Source organism: Piliocolobus tephrosceles, chromosome 1 (genome assembly GCF_002776525.5).
Source record: "Piliocolobus tephrosceles isolate RC106 chromosome 1, ASM277652v3, whole genome shotgun sequence".
In the NCBI taxonomy this organism is placed as follows: domain Eukaryota; kingdom Metazoa; phylum Chordata; class Mammalia; order Primates; family Cercopithecidae; genus Piliocolobus; species Piliocolobus tephrosceles.
The window spans coordinates 136,985,700-136,999,450 of record NC_045434.1 but is presented as its reverse complement, the minus strand read 5'-3'; the positions used below and the strand labels follow the sequence as shown (position 1 = coordinate 136,999,450).

At 34.2% G+C, this 13,751-nt stretch overlaps 1 protein-coding gene across 1 annotated transcript in view; it reads right to left on the bottom strand.

Moving 5' to 3' along the window:
* Positions 1-4,814: 4,814 nt before the first annotated feature.
* The window catches only part of SYDE2 (synapse defective Rho GTPase homolog 2), a 41,718-nt gene continuing 32,781 nt past the window's right edge, over positions 4,815-13,751 (bottom strand). Inside the window, exons 6-7 of the mRNA XM_023207340.3 lie at positions 12,479-12,710; positions 4,815-7,190 (exon numbers count right to left, since the gene is read on the bottom strand). Of these exons, the coding sequence (XP_023063108.2) occupies positions 6,691-7,190; positions 12,479-12,710 (732 nt within the window). The 3' untranslated portion in view covers positions 4,815-6,690. The remainder of the gene's footprint in view (positions 7,191-12,478; positions 12,711-13,751) is intronic.

Here is a 13,751-nt window from a genome sequence, read left to right as displayed (position 1 = left end):
GCCTTATGAAACAAATAAGAATGAAGTTAACCCAACCCAAGGCCAATGTTTACGCATTTTCTCACTTGCTTAAAACAAACACTTGGCATTGAGGAAAATAAAAACATTAAATGTAGTGCCTGTCCCTCAAAGTGGTTTCTCTGCTATTTTTTCTAATAAGGAAGAGTTCTACTTACAGGGTTCATTCAAGTTTTATGAAAATATTTTAACAAAATGAAAGATAGTTTTTTCCAGTTCCAGAGAAAGTGCATATGAAGTAAATCAGGTCAAAATCAAGAGGATATATTTTGCTCTTTATGATTTCCATAAAGAAATGATGCATTTTAACAAAATATTTCTTAAAGATGTTCCTTTGTTACGGTGAGATGTGCATTTTCATATACATATCACATAAATGTTTAGACTGTATTCTGCAGCAAAGAAATACTACAAAAAATCATCCCAAATTTACCCACCCACCTACTTGTAGTCACTAATTTTCCCAAGACCATTTTAACTACAAAAAAAAAAGACAAGTCGTTTTTTAAAAAGAAATAACATTACTCTCTTAACCACAAATAATTTATTGCTCAGGAATGAATATTTTTAAAATTATGTAGACATTGTGATTATACTTAGTCTTTTCCTAACAAAAAGACAACCATTCTCGTCTTGTTACAGTCATTCACTGATTAACAATTAATTGAACAGCTTCTATGTTATAGTCCCTAGGCATATGGCAATGAACTAGATATACAAAGTCCCTGCTGCCATGGAGATTACATTCTAGAAGAGTGGACGTAGACAATAAATGGATAAACAAATAAATGAGATAATTTCAGATAATGATAAAGCCTTGAAGAAAATAAGCCCAGGTGATATGACAAAAAGTGACAATGGATGTGGGTATAGTTCTTCAAACATTTTTCTTAAATTTGGTTTAAATGTAAACATTTACCAAAGTGATAAATATCTGCAGTTTAGTCAGATAGTACCATAAGTGTTTATTAATAGTTTATTAATAGCATTTGTTACAAGAAACAGAAATCTCCATCTGCTTCTTCCCCTTATTCTCAGAGCAGGCGGTTCTGAAGCCGGCTCTTTGAAGTGACATTTGAGCAGAGAGGCGAATGACAAAAAGGAGCTGCCTAACTAACATCTGGATAAAGAGCTTTCCAGACAGGGTCAATGGCAAGAGCAGAGAGCCTCAGACAGGAATGAGGGTCCCCAGTGTTGCTAGAGCTGGGGAACAAGGGAGAAGGCCTAGGAAATGATGCAGTTTTATCTTTTTCACATTAGCTTCCATGAAGAGACTGGATCGTGAGTGTGGAGAGGGGAGAGCGATAGCAGAGAGGAACTAGGAGATTGAGGGATGATGGTGGCTTGGACTAGGGTGTTAGCAGTGACAAACTCCAATACAGTTTCAGACACACAGCACTCAGACCTGTTGATGACTGGGATATACTGGGGGGACAGGGTAAGAAAGACAATTTTGGAGCAACAGGGTTCAGATGGAAGATTAGTAAAGTGTTGTGTGTGTCACTGTTTTGCCTGCTCAGCATCCAAATCTCCTTCTGCAGTCATAGAATCTACTTACTATGTAAGTTCTAAGAAAGGATGCAAGCTAAATCCTCTCTGCCTCCTGGAAGCTGGAGTACAAACTCATGCTTCTGTCCAGAACTCTGAATCAGGAATAACGCAGAGTGAGGATGTTTTCTAACTAACTCCAGTGGGGAAAACGTGGGGCTGCTTAGTGACAGTGACAGCAACAGCAGTGTCGTAACCAGGCACAGCCTTGATTGCTGTCATTCTGACGACCTAACCCCTCTTAGTTTCTGTTTATTTTCCAAGTCTATTTCTCAAGCTTTCCCATTAAAAAAATAAAAATAAAAAATAGAGGTATGACATATAAAGGGCACAAATCTTAAGGATGCAACCTGATATGTAAACACCTATGAAACCACCACCTGGACGAAAATATAAAAGACTTCCAGCACCCAAAAGTCTTCCTTCTGATACACTATTTTCTCAATAATTCAATTTCTGCCTGAGTTAGCAAGTCCATTTCTGGCTGAGGCAGAATGCAATCAAGAAATGTGACTTGTGGCATTTCAGTGTTTATCAAATGTGGCCCTTATTGCATTCAAAATGAAAATTGGTCAGGAAAAAGAGCAAAAGAGCATTTTTGTACCAAAGTCCTCAGGTGAGTAAGCCTCAAATTAAGACTTGCTATTATTAATCATAATACAACTTTATCATGCCAAAGTACCTAAAAATTGATATATTTATAAAGTCCTAACCATCAAAGTCAGTCTGTGGTCTGGAAACTAAATTCTTTTCAGGGACCCCCTACTATATAAAGCTACATAATCTGGAATTTTCTAGACAGTTATTATGTGGGACTTTACTTAGATAAATATGAAGTCTTCTGGCCTTCTTATTCTAGTAGTAACTCTATGAGCACCATCACCAAGTACAGAAGCATTAGTACTAATCGTTAACAGGACATTGTAAGACATTTTAATAACTACTGTATTAACAATACCAACATCCAATAGAAGGAACTCACTGAAAAAACATGGAGTCATTTCAATCTCATTTGATGGAGCTCCATCATTCAGCTGCTCAGGCCCTACTCCTTTCATAGTCCACTGGCAGATTCTTTTAGCTCTTGCTTCAAAATGTATTCAGAATCCAACCATATCTCACCATCCTATTATTTCTATCCTGGTCTGAATCTTTCTAGCCTGGATTACGGCAAAACTGGATGCTTGAGGGTAGTAGTGAAATGCCCTCAAAATTCTGAAGAAACATGAGTTTGAACCTAGAGCTGCAGGCCCAATAAAAATAAAGTGTGAGGAAAAAATAAAGGCCTTGTCAGACACACAAGGACTCCTAGTTTATCTACTATGCATACTTTCTAGGGGAAAAAAGGCACCTGTAAATATACTTTAGCAAACAGAAAAGACAAATTCAAGAAAGAGTGCGGCTAAAAAAAAAAAAAAGGAGTACAAAGGAAATACATCCCGAGATGACAGCTAAAAATCACTTTGTCCCAATTTGATGAAGCTGATTAAGAAGCATAAAATGATCTTGGGGTTAGAGTGAAGAACATGTTTTTTTTCTTCCTGTCATTTCTGTCAAAGAAAAATAAATAAAGACAAGAATATAGTTCTGGAATCCCATGATGAGAGCTAAAAGCACTCTGAACACATTTGGTAATTCAATAGTTGATTCAAAGAAGAGCTACAGTAAAGCAAGCATTTTTCTTCTGTCAAGAAATAAAATCAGGCTGGATGCAGTGGCTCACACTGTAATCCCAGCACTTTGGGAAGCTGAGGCGGAAAGGATCACTTGAGCCTACAAGTTTGAGACCAGTCCTGGCAACATAACAATACCCCGTCTCTACTTGAAGATTTAAAACAAAAAAGAAAGAAAGAAAGAAAGAAAAGCAATTACGTACTCCAGGAACCATTAAAATCTGCAGAAGCCATGACCCAATTATGTAGCAAATGACACATGGCATGACTTGGGGAAGTTGATGGCTTGCTATGAAAGAATCCATTTGGCCTTTATGTGTGAAACATTCTGCTTAAATCAGCACAGACTTAAGGATATAAGATAGATACATAGAAGGAGATAAATCACCTGGTTTACCTGTGCATACTCTTGCATAGTGTGACTGCTAGTTACTGATTTGCAGTTTTTAGAATAAATATACAGTATACGGTATATACAATATACAAATAAATATACAATATAAAGGGAAAACATTATACATCTATTAAAACTTATTATATAAACTAATAGTATAACTTAAGAGAAGTTAGGCGGTAAAGGACAGTAATGAGTTGGAAGGGAAGTACAAGTTTGGTCATTTCCTCAATGTTAGGGAAATATATTTAAAATCAATGGATCAAAACAATTATTAACTGAAGTTATGAAGGAGAACTAATGAACTAAAAACAACAAAAATGGTGAGAAGGAATGAAGTGATATATATTGCTTATCATTAATAAAACAACAAATTCAGCTTAAATGATAAGAAATAGCAGCAAGAAACGTGCTGTTACCTCTAAGAGGTGAAATTGGTGTGGATGGCAGGCCAGAAACACTTGTACTTTTATTTTTTATCCATCTGAATTGTTTAGAATTTTTATTCAGGTACATGCTCTAAAATTAAAATTGTTTTTAATCCTAAAAAACATTAGAGGCTGGGCATAGTGGCTCACACCTGTAATCCTTGCACTTTGGGAGGCTGAGGCGGGTGGATCACTTGAGCCCAGGAATTTGAGACCAGCCTGGGAATATACTGAGACCTTGTCTCCATTAAAAAAAAAAAAAAAAGAAGAAGAAAGAAAAAGAAAAGAAAAATTAAAGCTGGCAGGCTCAGAAAGGAACAACATTTGACACTACAGAAAGATCCTAGGAAATTATAAAAAGCAGGTATAAAAACTCCCAAAAAATATTTGAAGTAAAATGCCATTTAAAGTAAAGACATCTTAACTTATAAAACACTTCTGGGAGAGCAGAGTCATAAAAGCAGTTTATAGCTATAACTCGGTGATTAGACAACAAAAAACTGATTAGAATTCTCTAAGATGGCAGAGATCAACTTTAAAACTATTCTCACCCAAAATAATATAGTAATATAGTAATACGAGCATGGCCCTTAAAATATTTCAGATTCTGGAAAATTTTGGACAAATAAATGTTATTACATATATTGACAGATAATACATGATGGTCCAAAACTTTAACACCTTTGTTTAAAAAGAATATTAACATAAGTGATCCTTAAAACCATTATAATTAATAGCATAACACGAAGATTATAATATTTTAATAAAATTTTTACATTTCTGGAACAATTTATTCAATTCATACATGATATAGCAAGAAAAGGAAGGAAACTGAGACAGCTTTCCTATTAAACATTCAAGAGTACTTTCCTTTGACTGTTTATTCAGTATATATGTTCTCTTGGTATTCTTCTGAATTGTTAACACAAAGTTTTAAAAAATGAAAATTTCATATAAAAATATTTATTTTTTAACAATGGGTTTTCAAATTAAATAAGATTGTTTATCAATATTTATTGCATAGAAATAGTTTAAGTACTTTAATATTCAGAAAAACATCAGGAAGTCAGTTTTTCAATGACTGGTATATCTTAAAAATTGGTAACTTAAAGTCTATTTATAATTTTAAAATTACATATTTTGTAGATATAAAAGTTTAAAAAAATACATTTTGATTTAATACAAAAGCCTTCTAAATTTACATTTTCAAACATTACTGTGATTGCTATAACACTGTATATATACTTAGCCAAAATAAGTTAATTTTTAAAAATCAATAACACGTAATATGCTAGCAAGACAATTTATTTAGAAACAAATGGGTTAATTATAAAGTCAATGTTATAAATGTACTACTGCAAAGAAATAATTAAAACAAAGCGGAATATAAAAATGCATAGAACAGGAGCAGATTTATTAAATCTAAGTCACCAGTGCAGAAATCTGGGCACATAATCCCTTAAGGAGTTAGAGGATTTCAAATTTAAAAGATGACTTTTCACAGGGGACATCGTGACTTTCTGTGAATAAAGAAAAGAAAGTCTATTATTTCTATTCAGATGCTTCTAGAATATTTTTGTTCAGGTGTTTTTATGTAATTCCTCCTTTAATTCAAATGTTCTCTCCCTGAAAAAAATATTTTAAGATAATAATTTTGGCCTCATGACATATATACTTTAAAAATACATGTGATTCTACAGTAACCCCTCCCCCATCCTGATATCTATACATATATGCATTTATAAATATATACATAGTTTCAGGATTATAAAAATATTTAATTTTTATAAGCTTAAATAATTACTGTTAATACAGAATACATTAATACTTGTATAATTTCACTTTTATTTATAAAAAGATTTTCTTATAGCAGCATTTGCATTACAAATATGACCAAAAGATGTTGCAGTGTACCAGGACCCGTACTGCAAATCAGACTGAGCAGCTGTGATGTTCCTCTAAAAGAACATCTAAAGGCCGGGCGTGGTTGTTCACGCCTGTAATCCCAGCACTTTGGGAGGCCAAGGTGGGCGGATCACCTGAGGTCAGGAGTTTGAGACCAGCCTGGCCAACATGGCGAAACCCCGTCTTTACTAAAAATACAATAATTAGCTGGGCATGGTGGTGGGCGCCTGTCATCACAGCTACTCGGGAGGCTGTGGCAGGAGAATCACTTGAACTGGGGAGGTGGAGGTTACAGTGAGCTGAGATCGCATGAGTGCACTCCATCCTGGGCGACAGAGTTCTCAAAAAACAACAAAAAAAGAACATCTGTCTCAGCTAAAGAAGGGTGGTTCCCATAAAGCAGAAAAACCTTGAGGGGATAATAACTTATGTGAACCTTCTTAAGTGCATTTGAAAGTTATCTCCATAGACTTGGCAAGATTTAGTAAAATAGCCCAAGATGTCCAAGTTTTATTGATCCCCAGAAAAGTTTTCTAGGGAGATAAGTAAAAATTATATTAATGAATAGTGTTTTTAATTGAATCAGATAAACTTATTAGAAATTAAAGATTTCAAGAGTAATAAAATGAAAACATCACTGTGGGTGGTATAAGAAAAGAAAGCAAAGAAAAACAGATTTGAAACTTTAAGACATTACAAAATAAAACCAGAAAAACCCTCAATCTCAAAAACTCATATTAAGCTTGTTTTTGTTGAGTTCACGTTCCAGATTTCCAATCAAAGTATCAATACTTTCTTGTAGATCTTTGAGATTGTTTTTTCGATCCACTGTAGACTCAATTGTCTGCATTGTCAAATATGTCTGAAATGTACACTCTTTGGACATGGGAATTGGCTGTTCAATCATTACTTCTGGCCCATCCATTTTGCTATAATTTTCTCCAATTTCTCTATCTTCTGAAGGGACATCATCATAATCCACATCATTTAAATTTTCTTTTGTATTTAAAAAGTAGTTTTCCCCACAGCTGCTCCAGTCTCCTGCATAACGATTGCTAAGTGGACTGTCTAATCGGTTTTGCCTTGGCCTAAGTACTCCTGATGAATCAGTACCACTCAAATTTAACATATGAGGTCGTTCTTTCTTCTGCCTCAAATAATTCAGAGAAGACTTCTGCTCTGGGAATAAACTGTCTGTTGATTTTTTGACAGTTAAACGCTGCACTAGAAACAAACAACAATTTTGCTTTAGTCACAGTAATCCAACTGAACTTAAAAAAACAGCTAAAGATAAGCCATTTAATCATCAACTACAAACATGCATTGAAACAAAAACATGCACTCTATCAAAAGAAAGCATTCCATAATTATTTTTGTATTACCAGACATAATCTAGATTAAGGATAGAAGCAGTATAACGTTCCATGGTGCTAATTCATGCTACATCATAACGTCCCCAAACAAATCACATTTCCAATGTCAATTAATTTTCTGTGCAAGTTTATTATTATCTAGCTATAATTCAAACAATAGCTAAGCTGCTAGCATCTCCTAAATTAAAAGCTACAGCAAAAAGCAGGCAAGGCATGTTGGTGTACAAACAAAATATAACAAGAAGTTCCTTTATCTGAAAACATCTAAATGAGGCAAAGGCATCTAAGGTGATCAGCCTAGTAAGTTCTGACCCTTGTCGGCTTTTCTGCAATTCTATTAGCAGCAGAGTCATAGTTTACTAAGCAGACCAAATTTCACTTTGATAAAATGTGCAAATACTAGATTTGACCACTTGTTACCTGAGTTTGATTATACAGCATTATCTACTATCTTCATTTATTGCCTGGAAATAGTACAGATATTTTATTTTCTCATTCTGATTAGGTATTTAACAATCCCAAATAACACTTTCCATATTAAGACTAGTTTCTTCTGAGAGTATGCATTGTGCTAGCCATATAGATGACTACCATACAGACACACATTACTCCATTACAAACTAAGGTTTACTCTTGTGTGTTGAACAAAATATTTATCTAAGGTTATTCTGTATATAAAATAGACAATTTAAAATGCTGACACATAGCTATTAAAGATTACCCATAATATCTTTCTCTTTCTGCTTGTTTATTCTCCATTAGTAAGTGCCCCTTCATCTCTATTTCCCTTGACTAAGACAAAGCAGCATAAATCAGTGATAGCACACCAACTTTATACTCTCCAACATATAATGAATGCTTGTTTGCTGTTGTATAAAATAAAACAACTAAAAAACTATAAAAGCATATATATGGTTCTAGTTTTCCACACTTAAAGTGATATTCATAACATTTTTCAGAGATCCCATACTTTTTTAAATTTAGATTTTATTGAAATATTTGATAACTGTACATAGGTATGTTTTTAACATTTCTATTGCATTTTTAAGATGGTTATTATGTATCACTATAGACAGCTAAAATTTCTTGATCTAAAATTTTCTAGAAAATAAAGGTTATTTACTTTAAATTGATCTTTAATGTTAGTATTAATACAGAATGGTCCATACCATCAACTGATGTAAGTGCAGAATGGATATCTGAATTTTCCACTGTGTAATTATTCATATTTTTCCTCCTCTAGCTGCTTATCACCACTATCTCCTTACTTTTTCCCCCTCATTCTTTGTGCTATTCCTGTTCTTTTTAGTGCTTAACTGTCATGCCTGTTGTTTTCACCAACCAATTACAATATTCTGCTAGCTTTGAGGTTATCTGGTCTGATCTAACCATGTATTTTTACTTTATGTCTTAAACTTGTCCTATTGTGCCTGCATTTTCAGACATTTGCCTACAAAATCCAGATTCATTTTGTTGCCAGTTGCTTACAGTTACTTACCTAAGACCATATTGAAACATTATTTCTGTATATTATCTTGGAAAATATTAAGAAACCAATTAAACTGATATTTTATATCTTTTAGACTAAAAATTTCAATTTCTGAAAAACCAACACCACTGACTTTTTAGACTACTGATGTCAGAGTGGTTTACAACTAAATATATGGTGAAAATGGCTAATTTTAACCTCAAAAGTTCTGGTTTTCCCATCACTGTTGACTACCCACCTTCAAGAAAATAAAATTAAAAATGCAGTCTATAAGGTTGCTGAAAAAGAATTCAAAATATAGTAAGTACTAAGAAACTTAATTTTTCCTTATCTTGTTTTCTACCAGTAGATCTGTTTCTAATTACTACTTTATTATACTTTTATCTATAATTACCTTATTTAACAAAAATATACTGACTGTCTAGTTAGTGCCAAATACTCTTCTAGGACCTGGGAATATAAAGTTAAAAATAATCCTCGACTTCACCAATCTTACAATCTAGTAAGAAAGATGAAATAAAAAGAAATAAGAGAAAAATTGATACCTTTTCCAAAAAACTTGCCCCAAATATATTTGTCATAGAAAATGTGGTATAGCGGCCAGGTGTTGTGGCTCATGCCTGTCATCCCAGCACTTTGGGAGGCCGAGGCAGGCAGATCACTTGAAGTCAGGAGTTTGAGATCAGCCTGCCCAATATGGTGAAACCCCATTTCTACTAAAAATACAAAAATTAGCCGGGCGCGGTGGTACATGCCTGTAATCCCAGCCACTCAGGAGGCTAAGGTAGGAGAACTGCTTGAACCTGAGAGGCAGAGGTTGCAGTGAGTCAAGATTGCGCCAGTGCACTCCAACCTGGGCGACAGAGTGAGACTCCACCCCCCCCCCAAAAAAAAACCACAAAGGAAAGAAAATGTGGTATAGCAAGGATCTAGGAATTATACTCTCTCTAAATTGATTTCTCCATCTTTAAAGTGATAGGGGAACCAGCAGTAATTTTCAGTATTCTTAAAACAGAAAATGAATATCTAAAAGAAACATTTTAGTGAAAACTCAATACATAAAATAGATTTAAAAAAGGCTGTTCTGGTCAACGGGGAAGTGTGTTTCCATTTTGTTCCCCCACCCCTTGCTGATCTGGCTTCTAAGCTGCTTCCAGAGAACCTGAGAGTTCAGTAGAAGACAATCTAAAAGACTATTGGCAGGATGATTTTTACCTTCTAATGCTGATATGCTAAAGTTCTAACTACTTTGAAGATAGGACTTTTCAAATATAAATCTCAAAGCAAATTATCTTCTTCCCAAAATTAATAAACAAAAAATAACATGAAACAAAACAAAAAGTTTAGAAAATAAAAAGGAAGGGGGTAACTCTTTTTAACTCTGGAGTTGGAGAATTTCCAAATGGAAAAATAAGATATGCATAGCAAGGAAAGCTAAAACCTTCTATTGAATGCATGGAGATAGGATAGACATTCACTGAGTTAATATGCTATGGCCTACTAGTCTTTGCCACATTCTCTATGTCACCATCAACTTTCTCAGGCCCAGTAAGTGCACCTCATCTACTTGACTTCTGCCTTTTCTTGAATTCAACAGCAGGTGATTGACAGGGTAAAACTTTTGTTTCTTCTCATCTTTCTGCCCTGTTCTTTGTCTGAGGAACTACAACTAAAGAAAAATAACAGGCTATAGAAAAAGGAGCAGTTATTTTTAAAACCAACAACACAAATCTTTGGAATAAGGTGCTGTACAGTAGGAGCAGCTGTTTAAGGTTGTCTTTAGAATACAGTGAATTTGAAATCCGAACGTGCTTTTTCTATAACACAAGATATACATTAAGTTCTTTTCTCCCAAACCCAAAACTAAGGTGGCTACTATTATAAAATAATATAATGACCTTAAACTCTAGCACAGAATAATTAATAATAATAATGAACTCAGACACTGACAGTAAACTTAATGGTATCTCCAGGAAAGCAAGTTTTCATTTGTGGTAATGACAAGATGGCTTTCTCCCAAATTCTTGGTGTTTATTAGAATTAAAGCTGTTCTAGAAAAAGGAGACACAGTTGACACTCTGAAAGATCCCTTACTTTGGGCATCAAATTCAGTTCAATTACCCAGATAATCTTGATTCAGCGTTTTAAAATAGTTAAAATAACATTCTAATTCAGTTAAAACATAAATTAGAATAATTTTTAAGCCTGCATTTAAAAGAAAGTAAAAGCTTTAACTTTCCAAATTTTGACTTTTTTTTTTTTTTTTTTGAGACAGAGTCTCACTCTGTCTGTCGCCCAGGTTGGAGTGCAGTGTTGTGATCTCGGCTCACTGCAACCTCTGCCTCCCCGGTTCAAGCAATTCTCTTGCCTCAGCCTCCCAAGTAGCTGGGACTACAGGTGCCCACCACCATGCCCAGCTAATTTTTTTGTATTTTTAGTGGAGGCAGGGTTTCACTATGTTGGCCAGGCTGGTCTCAAACTCCTGACCTTGTGATCCACCTGCTTTGGCCTCCCAAAATGCTGGAAAATTTTTATTAACTTAATTTTTAATTCACTTTAAATGATGAAATCAAGCATTCCCTTGTACTTTAATCTTTCTGTCTATATAAATACAACAAAAGAGTAACCGAAGACACTGACTGAGTGCTCACTTTGTGCTAAACATTTTGCTCATTGCCTTAGATGCTTTATCTCAAACTTTACAACAACCCTGAGGCAGGCATTATTTAGAGAGAAGCAAAATGGGAGTTGAAGAGGTTAAAGTTTTTGCCATAGCCCACCCTGCCGGTAAGTGTCACCACCCAGATCTGAACCCAAGCCTGACCCCAGGGCCAGGCATGGTTACTAGTGTGCTCTACACCAAGCACCAAAGTACTTTACACTTGGTCCCATGCAGTGTGGGGCAAGAGTAGCAGGGGTTACTAAAAGCTAAGAAAATTTTGGAATATAAATGCAGGGTCCTTTATAGAATGTCTAATTAAATACATATTTCTTTTAGCTATGAAACTATATCAGAGATAATTAGGAAAACAACTATCAGTCTTTAGTTATTGATTGGAATAAGGATTGGATAAGATGGAAAGGTCAAAGATAATTCCCAATTCAAGCTGAGATAATTTGACTAACGACCATGAATGCAGTTAAAGACGTAAAGAACTGATTTAAGGAGAAAAATGAATTCTGCTTTATACCAGTTGAACTAAAAATGAGAAGAGTAAATTAATTAGTGTTTATTGAGTCTCTATTATGTGTCAAGAGCTATGCTGAGCACGTTACACACACAATTTTTAAAATTCCTAATATAAAATCTATAAACATATTATTAAATCCATATGACAAAAGATGATACAAGGCTCTGAGATGTTAAGAAACCAGCCCAAGGTCATATTGCTAATAAGTGGCACAACCAGGATTTAAATCTAGATCTGACCAAATCTAAAATGTACACATTAATCTACATGCCTACAATGTCATCAGCAAAGGCAGAAAACATTTAAATGAAAAAATATCTAAAGGGCAGGTATCAAATCACATTTTGAAAAAGCAAAATCTAGAAGAGTTTCTTCAATCATATATGAGCATATTTAATGATTAGTTAATTCAAATACCCTATCATTGAAAATGAAAAATATTTCCATAGAATCATTTACCTGGCCAGAGTTGGAGTAAGTAATGAAGAACTTCAATGTGTTTTTTAAAATCCAAAGCACTTGCGAGTTCTTCTGAATCAGTAAAGACTCTGTTGTTATGCGATGAAGGCTCTTGCCTCTGACTTAGTAAAACTGGTCCAAAGCACACAGCCAAATTCTGGCACGTCATCTTATTCACTTCATGATAGGAAGCCACCAATTTCAAATGATCCAACAACATCTTTAGGGTTGCCTAAATTAAATTAAATTTCAATTAATACAGTCCTAAAGGGGCAAATTCAAGGACACAATTTATAGCAGAAAATACAGATGAGCATCTTGTCACTTTTAAGAAGATTTTTTTCAAAGATTTGCTTATAAATTGGATGTTTGGAACCTAGAACACAGTTTCTAATAGAAACATTATATGAGGCCTAAATTATATTCCAGCCGGGTGCAGTGGCTCATGCCTGTAATCCCAGCACTTTGGTGGGCCGAGGCAGGAGGATCACCTGAGGTCAGGAGTTCAAGACCAGCCTGGCCAACATGGTGAAACCCCATCTCTACGAAAATACAAAAATTAGCCGGGCATGATGGTGGTTGCCTATGATCCCAGCTACTCGGGAGGCTGAGATGGGAGAATCACTTGAACCCGGGAGATGGTGGTTGCAGTGAGCCAAGACTACACCCTTGCACTCCAGCCTGGGTGGCTGAATGAGACTCTGTCAAAAAAAAAAAAAAAAATTATGTTCCAACAACACAATTTAATCCACTAAATGGTTAAAATATACATTCTTTATAAAATAGTTATGAATGCACTCCAGATTTCAGCTGGAATCCCTGGGAAAATGCATCCAGTAACTCTTTCTCTTCTAACATGGCAATAGCAAAGGCTCTGATGAAAAGGGGATTAGGGTAAGAATGTTCATTTTTAAGTACAGGTAAGTCCTGTAGTTGTAACTTGTAATCACTATCATGCTTAAATCTAGGAAGCTCACCATTCCAGAACATGGCCAGGTTCTGTAATGATTTGGATTATGAAACACATTTTTAAAAGGCCAATACGCTTCTTAACTAATATATATATTATATATATATAAAATATATAAAATATATAATATATAATATATATAATATAGATATAATATAGATATAAAATATATATAATATATAATATATAATATAGATATAAAATATATAATATATATAAAATATATAATATAGATATAAAATATATATAATATATAAAATATATAATATATAAAATATATAATATATAAAAAATATATATAAT